Raw genomic sequence first — 16,915 nt, forward strand, 5'->3', positions numbered from 1 at the left:
GGGCACTATTTTCATTTTTGGAAAAATAACGTTCCCAAAGTAAACAGGCTATTTTGTCAGGACAAGATGCTAGAATATGCATATAATTGACATCTTAGGATAGAAAACACTCTAAATTTCCAAAACTGTAAAAATATTGTCTGTGAGTATAACAGAACTGATATTGCAGGCGAAAGTGACTCATGTTTTGAAAGCTCCCTATTGAGCAGTGAATGGCATTGAGCAGTGAATGGGCTATCAACCAGATTCCTTTTTCGACGTATTCCCCTAGGTGTCTACAGCATTTTGACGTAGTTTCACGCCTTTATGTTGAAGAATGAGCGTAAGCGACTACATTGCATAAGTGACCGGCTGAGTGCTCTCAGAGTAATTCATGCGTAATAGACAGAGGTAGCAATTTTCCCTCTCGGTCTTACAGAAAATACAGCTGTCCCGGTTGATATATTATCGAATAGATATTTGAAAAACACCTTGAGGATTGATTATATACAACGTTTGCCATGTTTCGGTCGATATTATGGAGCTAATTTGGAATATTTTCCGCCGTTGTCGTGACCGCAATTTCCGAATTCTCAGCCAAACGTGAAGAACTAACGGAGCTATTTCAGCTACAAAAATAATCTTTATGGAAAAAAGGAACATTTGCTATCTAACTGGGAGTCTCGTGAGTGAAAACATCCGAAGCTCATCAAAGGTAAACAATTTCATTTGATTGCTTTTCTGATTTTCGTGACCAGGTTGCCTGCTGCTAGCTAGGAATAATGCTATGCTAGGCTATTGATAAATTTACACAAATGCTTATCTTGCTTTGGCTGTAAAGCATAATTTCAAAATCTGAGACGACAGGGTGATTAACAAAGGGCTAAGCTGTGTTTCAATATATTTCACTTGTGATTTCATCAATATGAATATTTTCTAGTGATATTTTTTGTCCGTTGCGTTATGCTAATTAGTGTCAGTTGATGACAATTCTCCCGGATCCGGGAGCGGTAGTTCCAAGAATAACTTCCTGATTGACTGTCTTGAGATGTTGCTTCAATATATCCACATAAGTGTGCTTCCTCATGATGATTTCTATTTAATGAAATGCACCAGTCCCTCCTGCAGCAACGCACCCCCACAACATGATGCTGCCACCCCCGTTCTTCACGACTGGGATGGTGTTCTTCGGCTTGTAAGCATCAACCTTTTTCCTCCAAACAAAACAATGGTCATTATAGCCAAACAGTTCTATTTTTGTTTCATCAGACCGGAGGACATTTCTCCAAAAAGTACGATCTTTGTCGCTATGTGCAGTTGCAAACCATAGTCTGTCTTTTTTATGGCAGATTTGGGGCAGTGGCTTCTTCCTTGCTGAGTGGCCTTTCAGGTTATGTCGATATAGTACTCATTTTTACTGTGGTTATAGACACTTTGTACCTGTTTCCTCCAGCAAGGTCCTTTGCTGTTGTTCTGGGATTGACTTGCACTTTTCACACCAAAGTACGTTCATCTCTAGGAGACAGAACACGTCTCCTTCCTGAGGGGTATAACGGCTGCGTGGTCCCATGGTGTTTATACTTGCATACTATTGTTTGTACAGATTAACGTGGTACTTTCAGGCGTTTGGAAATTGCTCCCAAGGATGAACCAGACTTGTGGAGGTCTACAATTGTTTTTCTGAGGTCTTGGCTGATTTCTTTTGATTTTCCCATGATGTCACGCAAAGAAGCACTGAGTTTGAAGGTAGGCCTTGAAATACATTCACAGGTAAACCTCCAACTGACTCAAATGATGTCAATTCGCCTATCAGAAGCTTCTAGCCTTGACCAAATTTTCTGGAATTTTCCAAGCTGTTTAAAGGCACAGTCAACTTAGTGTATGTAAACTTCTGACCCACTGGAATTGTGATAAGGGAAATAATCTGTCTGTAAACAATTGCTGTAAAAATTTTCCTATCTGACATGCCAAAACTATAGTTTGTTAACAGGAAATTTGTGGAGTGGTTGAAAAACGTGTTTTAATGACTCCAACCTAAGTGTATGTAAACTTCCGACTTCAACTGTAGGTCTAACTCCAAATGGCCACACACCTTTCAAACTGTGCGCAGCTTCTAAGTCATTTCAATGCACTTTAATGAATCAAGGAAAGCGTCTTCATCTAGATGTGATTTTTTATTTTATATTTTTAGCTCTGCTAGCTTTGCCGTTGAGAAATGGAAAGCAAGCACACTTCATTTGAAAGCTTATTCTATTGCCAACATTAGTAGCCATTTTAGAATATGACCTTACAGTGTTAGGCTTTCACAAGGCATTTCAGACAAACAGATTGTAAGTTTGTTGCACATAGAATGGGATCACGAGTGCGTTCAAGTGCGTGTTCCACAACTCATTGTCTCCACAACACAACAGATATTCTCATTCTGTTCAGGCCAACTCAGGGTAAGATGCATGTCATCCTTGTAACTCTACACCAAACCTAGCGACCATAAACCTTGACACGTTCCATCTTTCAGAGCACATCGACTCCTCTCGATTTACAGCATTCACCTCAATCAGACGACAAAACATTTGCAAACATCGCCCAATTGGTGGGTGTGATGAGGGCATATTTTTTTGTTGCACATGGTACACACATTTAGAACAGCCATCAGTTGAAACCCATACCGAAAAGAAAAAAAATGCAATCTACATTAAGAACCGGTGTCACGTCCTGACCTTAGTTCCTTTTTTATGTCTCTATTTTAGGTTGGTCAGGGCGTGAGTTGCGGTGGGCATTCTATGTGTTGTTCTATGTTTTTGTATTTCTGTGTTTGGCCTGGTATGGTTCCCAATCAGAGGCAGCTGTTAATCGTTGTCTCTGATTGAGAACCATACTTAGGCAGCCTGTTTTCCCACTATGGTTTGTGGGGAGTTATTTTCGGTTTAGTGTGAGTTGCACCTGACGGAGCTGTTTCGGTTGTGCCTTTTGTTACTTTGTATTTAGTGTTCAGTTATATTTAATAAAATGCCGAACGCGTACCACGCTGCATCTTGGTCCGATCCTTCATACTCCTCGTCAGAAGAGGAAGAAAACCATTACAACCGGTCAAGCGTGGTGGTAGTGTGATGGTTTGGGGATGCTTTGCTGCCTCAGGAGCTGGTCAACTTTCCTTAACTTCTTCGATATAGGGGGCGCTCTTTTAATTTTTGGATAAAGAAACGTTCCCGTTTTAAACAAGTTATTTTGTCACGAAAAGATGCTTGACTATGCATATAATTGACAGCTTTGGAAAGAAAACACTCTGACATTTCCAAAACTGCAAAGATATTATCTGTGAGTGCCACAGAACTGATGCTACAGGCGAAACCAAGATGAAATTTCAAACAGGAAGTGCCCCAGATTTTGAAAGCGCTGTGTTCCAATGTCTCCTTATATGGCTGTGAATGCGCCAGGAATGAGCTTACACTTTCTGTCGTTTCCCCAAGGTGTCTGCAGCATTGTGACGTATTTGTAGGCATATCATTGGAAGATTGACCATTTTACACTACATCTACCAGGTGCTCGTTTGGTGTCCTCCGTCGCAATTATTGCGTAATCTCCAGCTGCGTGTATTTTTCCATTTGCTTCCGAGGAGAAACCCAACTGCCACAAATGATTTATCATCGAATAGATATGTGAAAAACACCTTGAGGATTGATTCTAAACAACGTTAGAATCAAGTTAATTTGGAAAAAAGCCAAACGTGATGAACAAAACGGAGCAATTTCTCCTACACAAATAATATTTTGGGAAAAAATGAACATTTGCTATCTAACTGAGAGTCTCCTCATTGAAAACATCCTAAGTTCTTCAAAGGTAAATGATTTTATTTGAATGCTTTTCTTGTTTTTGTGAAAATGTTGCCTGCTGAATGCTAGGCTTAATGCTATGCTAGCTATCAATACTCTTACACAAATGCTTGTGTAGCTATGGTTGAAAAGCATATTTTGAAAATCTGAGATGACAGTGTTGTTAACAAAAGGCTAAGCTTGTGAGTGAATATATTTCTTTCATTTCATTTGCGATTTTCATGAATAGTTAACGTTGCGTTATGGTAATGAGCTTGAGGCTATGATTACGCTCCCGGATACGGGATTGCTCGACGCAAGAAGTTAATAGAAGGAACCATGAATTCTGCTCTGTATCAGAGAATTCTACAGGAGAATGTCAGGCCTTCCATCTGTGAGCTGCAGCTGGGTCATGCAGCATGACAATGATCCAAAACACACAATCAAGTCTACATGAAAATGGAAACAAATTAGAAGTTTTGGAATGGCCTAGTCAAAGTCCCGACCAAATTCTAATTGAGGTGTTGTGGCAAGACTTGAAACAAGCAGTTCATGCTTGAAAACCCACAAAGATCGCTGCGTTAAAGCAGTTCTGCATGGAAAAGTGGACAGGAAGCCTTTGGTTGGAGTCGTTGCAGCTAAAGGTGGTGCAACCAGTTATTGAGCGTAAGGGGGGCAATGACTTTGTTGTTGTGTCATTGTTGTGTTATTTGTTCACTCAGATTCCCTTTATCTAATATTAGGTTTTGTTTGAAGAGCTGATAACATTCAGTATAAAAAAAATCCTAAAGTAGAGAACATGAGAAAGGGGGAAAATACCTTTTCACAGCAGTGTATACTGATGATTCACCCCTAAATGCATCAGCAACCACAGCTAGTGAAATCCCTACAACTCTAAACAAACACTTGCAGTCAGTTTTAGAATGGGTGGTCAGTAATAAACTAGTCCTGAATATCTCTGAAACTAAGAGCATTGTATTTGGTACAAATCCTTCCCTAAGTTCAGGACCTAAGCTGAATCTGATCGCGAATAATGTGGCGAATGAGAAAATTGAGGAGACTAAATGACTTGGTGTTTCCTGGGACTGTAAACTGTCATGTTCAAAACATTTTGATTCAATGGTTGTAAAGATTGTTGTTTTTTTTACACCAAGAGTTTTTTTTTTACACCACAATCCACAAAGCAGGTCCTGCAGGGTCTAGTTTGATCTTATCTTGATTATTCCCTAGTCATATGTTCAGGTGTTGCAAAGAAGGACCTAGAGAAACTGCAGCTTGCCCAGAACAGAACGGCACGTCTTGCTCTTCACTGTAATCAGAGGGCTAATATTGATGCTATGCCTGCCAGTCTCTCTTGGCTAAAAGTAGAGGAGAGACTGACTGCATCACTACTTATTTTTATGAGAAACATTGTATTAGAATTTCCAAATTGTTTGCATAGTCAACTTACACACATCTCTGACACACACACGTATCCCACCAGACACGTATGCCACCAGGGGTCTTTTTACAGTCCCCAGATCCAGAACAAATTCCAGGAAACATATAGCTTTAATAGATCCAGGATTGCATGGATCTCCATTCCATCTCCTATTGCTCAAGTGAACAGCAAACCTGGTTTAAACAAAAATAACAGACAAAGCAACACATCACGGCACAACGCCTCTCCTCTATTTGACTTAGCTATTTTGTGTGTATGTACTGATATGTAGGCTATTTTATATTGATGTAGTTCTGACTTTGAGCTGTTCTTGTCTATTAATGTTCTGTATCATGTTTTGTGTGGACCCCAGGAAAAGTAGCGGCTGCTTTCGCAACAGCTAATGGGAGCGGTCTTTGGTGAACGGGGCTGAAATGGCTTTGGGGATCCCATCCAGCTGACCAACAGTTTCGCCCACCTGCTTCCAGAGATTCCTGCTCCTTCATCCTCTACCCTGTCTCCTGAGGGTCCGGCTCAGGGAGTTTCTACCACAGGCCTGTACCCCCTGGGCTCCCTCTCACATCAGGCCTCGAGGGTGTCTCAGGCTCCAGCCCCCCAACCTGCTCGGAGGGCAGGGTTCTTGGAGCAAAAACCTCTGCTACCAGGGGGCTACAGTGAAGGATATCACAGTATTTATTCCGTCCATCCTACATCAGCTGCCAAGAGCTGTTGCAGTCGTAGTGCATGTGGGATCAAATGATATCAAAAAGGGTAAATCAGAGCAATTGAAACGTGATTTTATTGAGCTGATCAACACCCTGAAAGGCTCTGAAAAGCAGCCTGTTATCTCTGGCCCCGTGCCGTCGCTGGGTCGCGGCTGTAAAAGGTTCAAATGGGAAGCCCACTGTGGTCTGCTCACCCAGCACTATTAGTACAAATGTGAATTACATAAACTTGAATACCCCCTTGGTTTTCAAATCACATAGAGGGCTTGGGCAACCAAAGACCATGTAGGTGAGTTTATAACATTCCATCATTGGTTACTCTGAGAGTTCCTCATACTGACATTGGCTGCAGCAAGGGTCTTAGTACTTCATTTTTTTTTTACATTTAACCTTTATTTAAGTAGGCAAGTATCTGTCTTAAAGACTACTGCCACTCTGTTGGCTTAACTTTTATTGACAACGTTGACACTTTTTGGAAACAAAATATGCTCTACAGAGATTATGGACTCCACCCAAACTGTACAGGAGCCTATACCCTCTTTTCATTATTTCAAGGCTGCGTTAATGTATTGACTCGGAAACAAACCGAACCCCGCTCAGGTAATGCCTCCCATCTTTTCTAAGCATTGTCGTTGTGCTGTTGTCTATACTTCCAGGGGTGTTATCAGTTGTAATCTTGTACCCATTAGCTTGTACTCCACTCTTAGATCTGCTATTGTTAGCTCAAAAGGGAAGCCCATTGTGGTCTGCTCACCCAGCACTATTAGTAAAATTGTGAATTCCATAAACTTGAATACCCCCTTGGTTTTCAAATCACAGAGGGCTTGGGCAACCAAAGACCATGTAGGTCAGTTTAGAACATTCCATCATTGGTTCCTCTGAGAGTTCCACATACTCATGATATTGGCTGCGGCCTCAGGCCCTATCGTGCCAACCTTGGAAAAGTAATTCCAATTTCTACTCTCTCCTCTATTACACATAGGGATAGACCCTCAGACAGGGCCTGCAACTGTCTATTGAACATAGCTTGTTTGAGTTGGAGACACCATGTGACTTTAAAAATCGTTGATGCAGCTGAACATTAGGAGCTTACTTCTTAAACTGGATTTACATCAAGATCTGGGCTATGCAGATGAATACGTACATTCTGCTATTGACTTAAACTTGGTTCTTTGGGGACATTCTAGTCTCTGATATTAATATTGCGGGCTATAATACTTTCAGACCTGACAGAGGGTAGAGGTGATAAAGTGGCCATTCTTATAGATATTTATCCGTCTTTATTGAAATCCATTTTTCCCTTGCCCAAAAATCTGAGCTACTATCTTTAAGCCTTTGTCTGGGGAAAAAATGTATCCATAACTGTTATAGGGGTCTTACCGTCTTCTCTCGGCTAACCTTTATGCACTCTAGGAGTTAACTCGTTTTGTCTTCTTTTACTCAATCAGTAGTTATTATCCTGGGTGACCTAAATTATGATTGGGGAAATGTAGGCTTCAGACAATCTAAAAGACATGAGTAATGATCTAAACCTAACACAGCTGGTGACTAAGCCTATACGGCCCAAGCCTAAAGGTCCTTCAAGGTCAACTCTGAATGATCTTATTCTAACGAATACACAATAGAAAAAACATGTTTCTACTAATGTGCTCGCCCAAGATATTAGTGACCATTGCCCAGTTGTTTGTGTTAGAGATGTAAGAATACCAAAATCTAAGCCGTGTGTCATCCCAAAGAGGAACTTTAAAAACTACAGTGAACAGGCTCTTTTACATGGTCTTTATTTTAGTGACCTTGATTGTATTTCTTTCTGCAGATGTCGTCGATACTATTGGGAATCATCATGCTCCCATCAAAAAACTAAGGGTTAAAGGTAGGTCGAATGTCTGGTACACTACGGAATTATCAGAAGTAATTCATAAAAGAGATAATGCTTGGGTTAAGGCTATGAACACAGGTTTAGGCCGGGACTGGCAAGCTTTAAAGCAATTGAGGAATCATTGTGTAAGAAAAACCAGAAAGGCTAAATCTGATTATTATGTAACCAGTCTTTCGGATAGTAATGGAAACCCGGCTAAATTCTGGAAAATTGTCGAATCCCTGAAGGGTTCTACTTCCGCCTTTCTGTCACAACAAATTAATTCAAACACTGGCCTCAATAAGGGGAAAAATGCCATCATTGATGTACTTAATTACCATTTTATTTTAGCGGGCTCTTTCTCTTTGAAATAACTTTTAAGCCTATACACAATGATACTGGTCTGGATGCTGATAGCGGAAACTTGCTGAATGATCAGAAAAATGGTTTTACTATTATTTTATTATTGACAGAAAAAGACACCCTGGATGCTTTGCTAGCAATAGACAACAAGAAATCCACAGGGACCGACCAATTGGATCCTGGTCTGCTTAAGTGTGCAGTGCCCATCACTGTTGGCTCAATACCCCACATTTTTTATTTAACATTGTTATCAGGAAAAGTATGGAAATCAGCTCTTGTACTACCAATCCATAAGGGCGGGGATAGTATTGATCTTAATCATTATCACTCCATTTCAAGGCTTCCTTCCTAAGCTACTTGAATCCTTGGTAAATGTACAACTTTGCTCTTTTTTTATCTGAGAAATGTATTTTGAATTTAAACCAATCAGGGTTTAGGCCTGGGCATAGTGCTATTGCAGCAACCACTTTAGTTGTTAATGATCTTGTCAACGCTTTAGACACTAAAACGAAATGTGCCGCTTTGTTTGTGGACCTGTTAAAAGCTTCTGATACTGTTGATCATGCTATTTTATTGAATACGTTGTCCTCGATAGGCCTGAGCTCTGACGCCTGATCATGATTTCATGATTGTCTTAGTGACAGAACTCAGGCCATCGTGACTGATGGGGTTAAGTCAGAATTTCTAGAAGTGCATAAAGGTGTACCACAGGGATTTGATTTTGGGACAAAATTCTCTTCACTATTTATATAAACACCATTGGTCAATCTGTTAAAAATGGTAACTTCATCTACATGCTATTACGTATGCTATTGCCCTGACTGTTGATCTGGCTGTGTGAAAACTACAGTCCGATTTTATAGCTATGCAGGAATCCCTTGCTGATTTAAAACTTAATACGTGAAAAACAAAATACAGAAGGTTTCAGATGAACTACATGTTCACTCATTAGATTGTTCTCCAATCGAACGTGTCCCGCATAGAACTACCTAGGCATTTGTATTGATGTGGTTTTAATGATAAAAAAAAACGTATAGATGAGCAGGTTAAGAAGCTAAAATTTAAAGTTGGCTTTTTCTACAGAAACAGATTGTGCCTTTCTCTAAGCAGTAGGAATCAGATGATTCAGTCAACCTTTTTATCTGTTCTTGATTATGACGGTATTGTTTATCAAGGAGAACTTTTGATGCAGTCTAGCATAGAGGTGTTAGTTTTGTTACTGGTGACAGTTTTGATACTCATCACTGCATCCTGTATCAAAAGGTTGTCTGGACTTTGCTAAACATCCACAGAGCTCTACATTACTCCATAGAGCTCTCTGTTTACAAGGCCCTACTTCATAAACGTCCGTCTTATCTAACTCTGCCGTTGAAGTTTAGACACATATTGCCTAACCTGTTCATAGGATTGGTTAACTCTTGAGGTTCCTAGGGTCTCCACCGAGCTACAGTGCTGTGAAAAAGAATTTGCCCCCTTCTGATTTTCTCTATTTTTTTGCATATTTTTCATACTGAATGTTATCAGATCTTCAACCAAAACCTAATAGTAGATAAAGGGAATCTGAGTTTACAAATATATATATTTTTAAATCATTATTTGATTTATTTAATTAACAATGTTATGCAACACCCAATTCCCCTGTGTGAAAAAGTAATTGCCCCCTTACACACGATAACTGGTTGTGTCACCTTTAGCTGCAATGAGTGCAACCACATGCTTCCTGTAGTTGTTGATCAGTCTCTCACATCGCTGTGGAGGAACTTTGGAATTCTTCTTTAACTCAGCGACATTTGTGGTTTTTCAAGCATGGCATGAACTGCTCGTTTCAAGTCCTGCCACAACACCTCAATTAGGATCAGGTCTGGACTTTGACTAAGCCATTCCAAAACTTCAAATGTCTTGCTTTTTAGCCATTTGCGTGTTTTGGATCATTGTCTTGCTGCATGACCCAGCTGTGCTTTAGCTTTAAGTGCGATTGCACATAAAGAAACTTTCAAAGTTCTTAAACATTTTACAGATTGACTGACCTTCATGTCTTAAAGTAATGATGGACTGTTGCTTCTCTTTTCTTATTTGAGCATTTCTTGCCATAATATGGACTTGATCTTTTACTATCTTCTGTATACCACCCCTACCGTGCCACAACACAACTGATCAAACTGGCTCAAATGCATTAGACACACCTGTTAATTGAAATGCATTCCAGGTGACTACAGTACCTCATGAAGCTGGTTGAGAGAATGCGACAGGGTAGCCTAGTGGTTAGAGCGTTGGACTAGTAACCGAAAGGTTGCAAGTTCAAATTCCTGAGCTGACAAGGTACAAATCTGTTGTTCTGCCCCTGAACAGGCAGTTAACCCACTGTTCCTAGGCTGTCATTGAAAATAAGAATTTGTTCTTAACTGACTTGCCTAGTTAATTAAATACAGGTAAAAAATATTTAAAAAATGCCAAGAGTGTGGAAAGCTGTCATCAAGGCAAAGGGTGGCTTCTTTCCTTCCTGTTTGGCCCTGTCCGGGGGTGTCCTCGGATGGGTCCACAGTGTCTCCTGACCCCTCCTGTCTCAGCCTCCAGTATTTATGCTGCAGTAGTTTATGTGTCGGGGGGCTAGAGTCAGTGTGTTATATCTGGAGTACTTCTCCTGTCCTATTCGGTGTCCTATGTGAATCTAAGTGTGCGTTCTCTAATTCTCTCCTTCTCTCTCTCGGAGGACCTGAGCCCTAGGACCATGCCCCAGGATTACCTGACATGATGACTCCTTGCTGTCCCCAGTCCACCTGGCCGTGCTGCTGCTCCAGTTTCAACTGTTCTGCCTTATTATTATACGACCATGCTGGTCATTTATGAACATTTGAACATCTTGGCCATGTTCTGTTATAATCTCCACCCGGCACAGCCAGAAGAGGACTGGCCACCCCACATAGCCTGGTTCCTCTCTAGGTTTCTTCCTAGGTTTTGGCCTTTTTGGTTACTACATGATTCCATGTGTTATTTCACAATTATTCTAAATGTAGAAAATAATAAAAACCCTGGAATGTGTATATTTATGTTGTATTGCGCAGGGCACACTTGAAAAAGAGACTTAGGTCTCAATATGTCTTCCCTGGTGAAAATTAAGGTACAAAAAAATACCAATATCCCTAAAAGCTAATATTCAATGCGGGCTCACAGGTCATTGAGGTAACTAGAGCCTTGGGTGAGCACTATGGTAACAGGTAATTGTTTACGTCACCTCATTCTTCTTCAGCAGGATAGACACTAATTTCCTCTTCTCTCTCTCCTCTATTGCCCCCCCCCCCCCCCCCCCCGCTCTCCCAGCAAAGCAGTCTCAACTAGAGGACTCAAACAACACACAAACCAAACCCATTTATCACCATGGAAACCAAACAACTCCCTCTGTCTACCGCAAAGGCGAGAGAGAGAGAGAGAGAGAGCGGGCATCTTCAATAGGTACTTAGACTCAAAAAGTGGCAAAAACAGGGAGGGTGAGTATGAGTACCGCTATAGTTTTCATTCTAATGCACCAGCAACCTACTACTTGGCACAGGCTCTCAGACTCTCTCCCTATAGTTGAGTTTTGAATATAAATAAATATATGACTGTCAATTGTTTAACATGTCAGTTTGCAAACCAGCCTTGCACAGTCACTGTGATTTGTTATCCTGCCAATGAACCAACAAGTCCTGTGAAATCAAATTTCCCCTGTGGCTTCGCCTTCATTTTCTAAGGTAATATTGATGACAAGTTGCTGAATAATTATCATAAAGGTGATAATGACCATGATGATGCCTATGATGATAAACACATGCTCCCTGGACAGACGTCAGTAGGTATCTTCTCCATCCCTACAGTGCCTTCAGACATGATTCATACCCCTTGACTTAATCCACATTTTGTTGTGCTACAGTCTGAATTCAAAATTGATTAAATTGGGAGTGTTTTCTCACCCATCACCTCGAATGCATTTCAATTAACAGGTGTGCCTTGTAAAAAGTTAATTTGTGGAATTTCTTTCTGTCTTAATGCGTTTGAGACAATCAGTTGTGTTGTGACAAGGTAAGGGTGATATACAGAAGATAGCCCTATTTGGTAAAAGACCAAGTCCATATTATGGCAAGAACAGCTCAAATAAGCAAAGAGAAACGACAGTCTATCAATACTTCAAGACATGAATGTCAGTCAATATGGAACATTTCAAGAACTTTAAAGTGCAGTCGCAAAAACCATCAAGCGACACATCTCAACATCAACTGTTCAGGGGAGACTATGTGAATCAGGCCTTCATGGTCAAAGTTCTGCAAAGAAACCACTACTAAAGGACACCAATCATAAGAAGAGACTTGCTTGGGCCAAAAGCAAGGAAAGTCCACATTTTGAGATTTTTGGTTCCAACCGCCGTGTCTTTGTGAGACGCAGAGTAGGTGAACGGATGATCGCGTGTGTGGTTCCAACCGTGAAGCATGGAGGAAAAGGTGTGAGGGTGCTTTGCTGGTGACACTGTTGTGATTTATTTAGAATTCAAGACACACTTAACCAGCATGGATACCACAGCATACTGCAGCAATACGCCATCCCATCTTAGTGGGACTATCATGCACTTGTCCATCTTAGTGGGACTATCATTTGTTTTTTAACAGGACAATGACCCAACACACCTTCAGGCTGTTTAAGGGCTATTTGACCAAGAAGAAGAGTGACAGAGTGCTGCATCAGATGACCTGGCCTCCACAATCACTCAACCTCAATCCAATGGTTTGGGATGAGTTGGACCGGAAGGAAAAGAAGCCAACAAGTGCTCAGCACTTTTTTTTGGTTGCTACATGATTCCATATGTGTTATTTCATAGTTTTGATGTCTCCCCTATTCATCTACAATGTAGAATATAGTAAAAATAAAGAAAGACCCTTGAATGAGTAGGTGTGTCCAAACGTTTGACTGGTACTGTAAGTAATCACACCCCTTTGCTATGACACTTCAAATTGAGCTCGGGTGCATCCAACTTCCTTCGATCATCCTTGAGATGTCACTTGATTGGAGTCCAACTCTGGCCAATTCAATATTTTGGAAACGATTTAGAGAGAAACACAGCTGTCTATATAAGGTCCCACAGTCGACAATTTCGAGAAAAAAAAACACGTTTTCACTTTGTCACTGTGGGGTGTACTTTCTGAAGGCACTGTAACTCCCTGCTTATAGCTATTTGCTAAGCAGCAGACAGCTCGTTGAGCGCCACCTCTACCGCACTAATACGGGTCTCTAAATTGAATAGGTCCCATTTCGGAAATGTGTTTGTTTTAAAAGAATATCCTCGGCTCCTAGCAATCTAGGGTATTTATCAGAATCAATTCCAAATGATGTGAGTCAAATTATTCAAACTAAAAGTTGTTCCCTGACGCCAGAGAGTGACTCAAGTTCAAAATGTGATTTCTTGACAAGAATTAGTGTAAGAGAAGCACTAGCTACTGAAGAGCCAAACTGTATACATTCTCGGGCAGTGACAGTAATATTACAATATAGGGCTTGGAGTGTGAGGAATTTAATCTCGCTACATACTTTATGCTTCTTTTGATAAATGATCCGATAACTCTCCCAAGTGAAACCCATGGTAATCATGCTTTTGGAGAAGAAAAAAAAACAGACACACACAACTAAGGTTTATACAGAATCCACCAAACGTGACTTGCTTACAATATCCTTTCTTTCAAGTAACCTACTAAACTACAAGCCCAATGATCGTTCTCTCTGTAGCTGACAGCGTTTCAGAAACAGTACATTACAGAAAAGTTAAGACAGAAAGGTACACATCCACAGCCTATAAAAACAGAGAAGCAGGACACCAGGGCTTGGATTTAGTGAGAATGAGGATTTAATAAGTACTGGCAGGAGAGCCGGCCAATGCTATTGTGTACAGATTCCGACAAGCATCTCTAGGCCACACAAGGCATACAGTATAGTAGGGAGAGAAATGAAATAAGAAAGCATAGAATTGTGCACTGAACCAGTCCTTGACCTACAAAAAAAAAGATTCACAACAGCACATTCATAACAGCACATTCACAACAAGCACGATCAGCTACATACAATTCAAATACACACGAAGATGCACGATTAGACACGGAGGCATGCATACTCACGTGTGCACACACTCACGAGCACACACATACAGAGGGGCGGGGGGATTGCTCTTACTTTAGCATGGGCTGTTTGGTGTTGGCAGACGGGTCACCGTCCTGGGGCTGCAGGGGCTTTTTGGTCACCTGCTTGTAAATGTTCCGGGCCATCACACCCAGCCACAGCATGGTGGAGAGGGACGAGTAGTGTAGCACCATGCCAACCTGCACCAGGGGACACAGACAGACATGGGTCACTCGCTGTATGTGTCTTCGCGTCGTGTCCCGCTCTCGTCTTCACATTCTTCATGTCCCTCTCATGTCCACTTCTTCACACCCAGTTGACTCAGAGAGAGTTCTTTTCCAGACACAACAAGCATGTCATCAAAGTCGCTACTCACAACGTCACTAACATTTTCCTCCAAAGATCAATTGCAGCGGGGGCTGAAGACTGTGACCTGTTCATTAGTGCACGCAAGCACGCGCGCACATGTACGCGCACACACACACACACACACACACGCACCCACATCCGCCATCAATAACATCAGAGGACTCAGGACAGTAACCTTGAGCCGTCAACAATAAACCACAATATAAATGTCAGTCACGTCTACAATGCAAACAGACATTGCATCCCATCCTCTCTTGTTCTAATATTCCTGAATTATGCTTGAATGGGAATCTGCCATTGTTTTAAGGCTTTAACAGGAGACACAAAGGCAGCTAGGAGGGAGAAAGACAGCAAGACAGAATTAGAAATGCATTGTGTCCTCTTTCCACAAACACACTCCTCAGTTCGCTCAGAGGGCCCAAAACTAAGAGGCATCCAATCAAATAACTCGCTCCAGTCTGCTAGGCTTAACCAACTCTACAGGGACTGAAGGAACCATACGGGAGTCAGACATGACACTGATTTGAAATAACCTTGAGACTGGTTAACGGTGGAAAAAGCTCCCAGTGAGTAGGTGGTGGTCTGTGATTCAACCAATCAATGATTGCACTCTGTGAAAAGGGTTCTACATACAACCCAAAAAGGGTTCTCCCTGGAACAAAAAAGGGTTCTCCTATGGGGACAGGTGAATAACCCTTTTAGGTTCTAGATAGCACCTTTTTTTTCTAAGAGTGTAGCTATAACCCACATCCTTTGGACTGAAAGGAACGCTGGCTGACTGGACAAACAACCACTGAAGTAGGATGGAATGGAACCCAAGTAAAAAGGTCTTCAGAGGATGAGTCGTATTGCCACACACTGAACTAGTCCTTGACCTCAAGAAGATTTGAACAGCACATTCACGACAAGGAATATCAGCTACAGAAAACTCAAAAGGGATCAAATCAATCTTTCGTACACACACACACACACACACACACACACACACACACACACACACACACACACACACACACACACACACACACACACACACACACACACACACACACAAAACAATGTGTTTTAATCAGTTATTTTGTGACATGTGAATATATAACTGGATAACATTCAGATCATATATAAATAGATACGTTTAATGGTTCACTATATTTATTTTTATGAAATTCACTGAGTAGGATGGACCTCCCCTTCCCCCTATGTGGAGCCTCCACTGACACACACACACAAAGACGCACACACACACACACACACACACACACACACACACACACACACACACACACACACACACACACACACACACACACACACACACACACACACGCACACACACACACACACATAGAGTAGACCGATGCACACAGCGTGGAATGGTCAGGGGAGGGAGGGAGAGTGACCCAGTATAACTTTGCAGTAGTATAGTCTTTAGCTACTGTATGTCACTGTCACAAGGAGTGGTATGAAAGTGTGGTATGTTTGAATCACAGAGGAATGATTGGGTCTGTCAGTGTGGAGTATAATTGAGTGAGTCCGGGTTAGGGTCAGTGTTACTGTCGCAGTGTGGCTTATAAGTAAGAGATCACTAACATTAGAGAATGCAAAGTGACAGTGAGGAGTGGGTTGGAGGAAGGAAACGAGAGAGGAGAAGGAGATGTGGAGGGAGAGAGAGAGAGAGAGAGAGATGGGGGAGGTTTGCAGAGGAAGGGGGTTTGCGAGTGCTTGAAGTGCCGAGAGAGGCTGCCAGAGACGGTTCCAGAGCTCCTTGAAGTTTGCCTGTCAGAGGGGGTGGTGTGTAACAGCTCCCCTGGGGTGGTGGCACCATGCTGGGCCTGAGCGGGATCCATCTGCAGGCAGGGTGGAGGGTGGAGGGACGGAGGAGGGTGGAGAGGTGTTTGTGATCACACATTTCCTTACTACCAGCTCCTCTAGCAATCAGCCATGTAATCATCCCAGACACTGTCCCCACTGCTGGGAACAGGGGAACAGCCTCAAACCCATTGAGAGGAGGGGAGACAAACCGGGCCCAAATAATCCCACAGCAATGCCGAGTTACCCATTAAAAATGCAGTGCTTCAACATTAGGCAACGTGATTCAATCAGATCAATAGCCAGTGGTAAGGAGCACCGGAGACACTGTGCAGAACACACCTGCGGCGATAATGACATTGGGAGAGGGGTAATATCCACACAAGATGTCCTTTGCTTTACAGGCATCTCTCAAACTGTGGCATCTCGGCAAGATGTCTGCATGTCA

At 41.9% G+C, this 16,915-nt stretch overlaps 1 protein-coding gene across 2 annotated transcripts in view; it reads right to left on the reverse strand.

The window, feature by feature from the left end:
* The window catches only part of adgra1a (adhesion G protein-coupled receptor A1a), a 60,720-nt gene that overhangs the window by 14,703 nt on the left and 29,102 nt on the right, over nt 1-16,915 (reverse strand). For both annotated transcript variants that reach the window (XM_031823379.1, XM_031823378.1), the window contains one exon: nt 14,344-14,489. In XM_031823379.1, the coding sequence (XP_031679239.1) occupies nt 14,344-14,489 (146 nt within the window). The remainder of the gene's footprint in view (nt 1-14,343; nt 14,490-16,915) is intronic.

This window comes from Oncorhynchus kisutch, linkage group LG4 (genome assembly GCF_002021735.2).
Source record: "Oncorhynchus kisutch isolate 150728-3 linkage group LG4, Okis_V2, whole genome shotgun sequence".
NCBI lineage: Eukaryota > Metazoa > Chordata > Actinopteri > Salmoniformes > Salmonidae > Oncorhynchus > Oncorhynchus kisutch.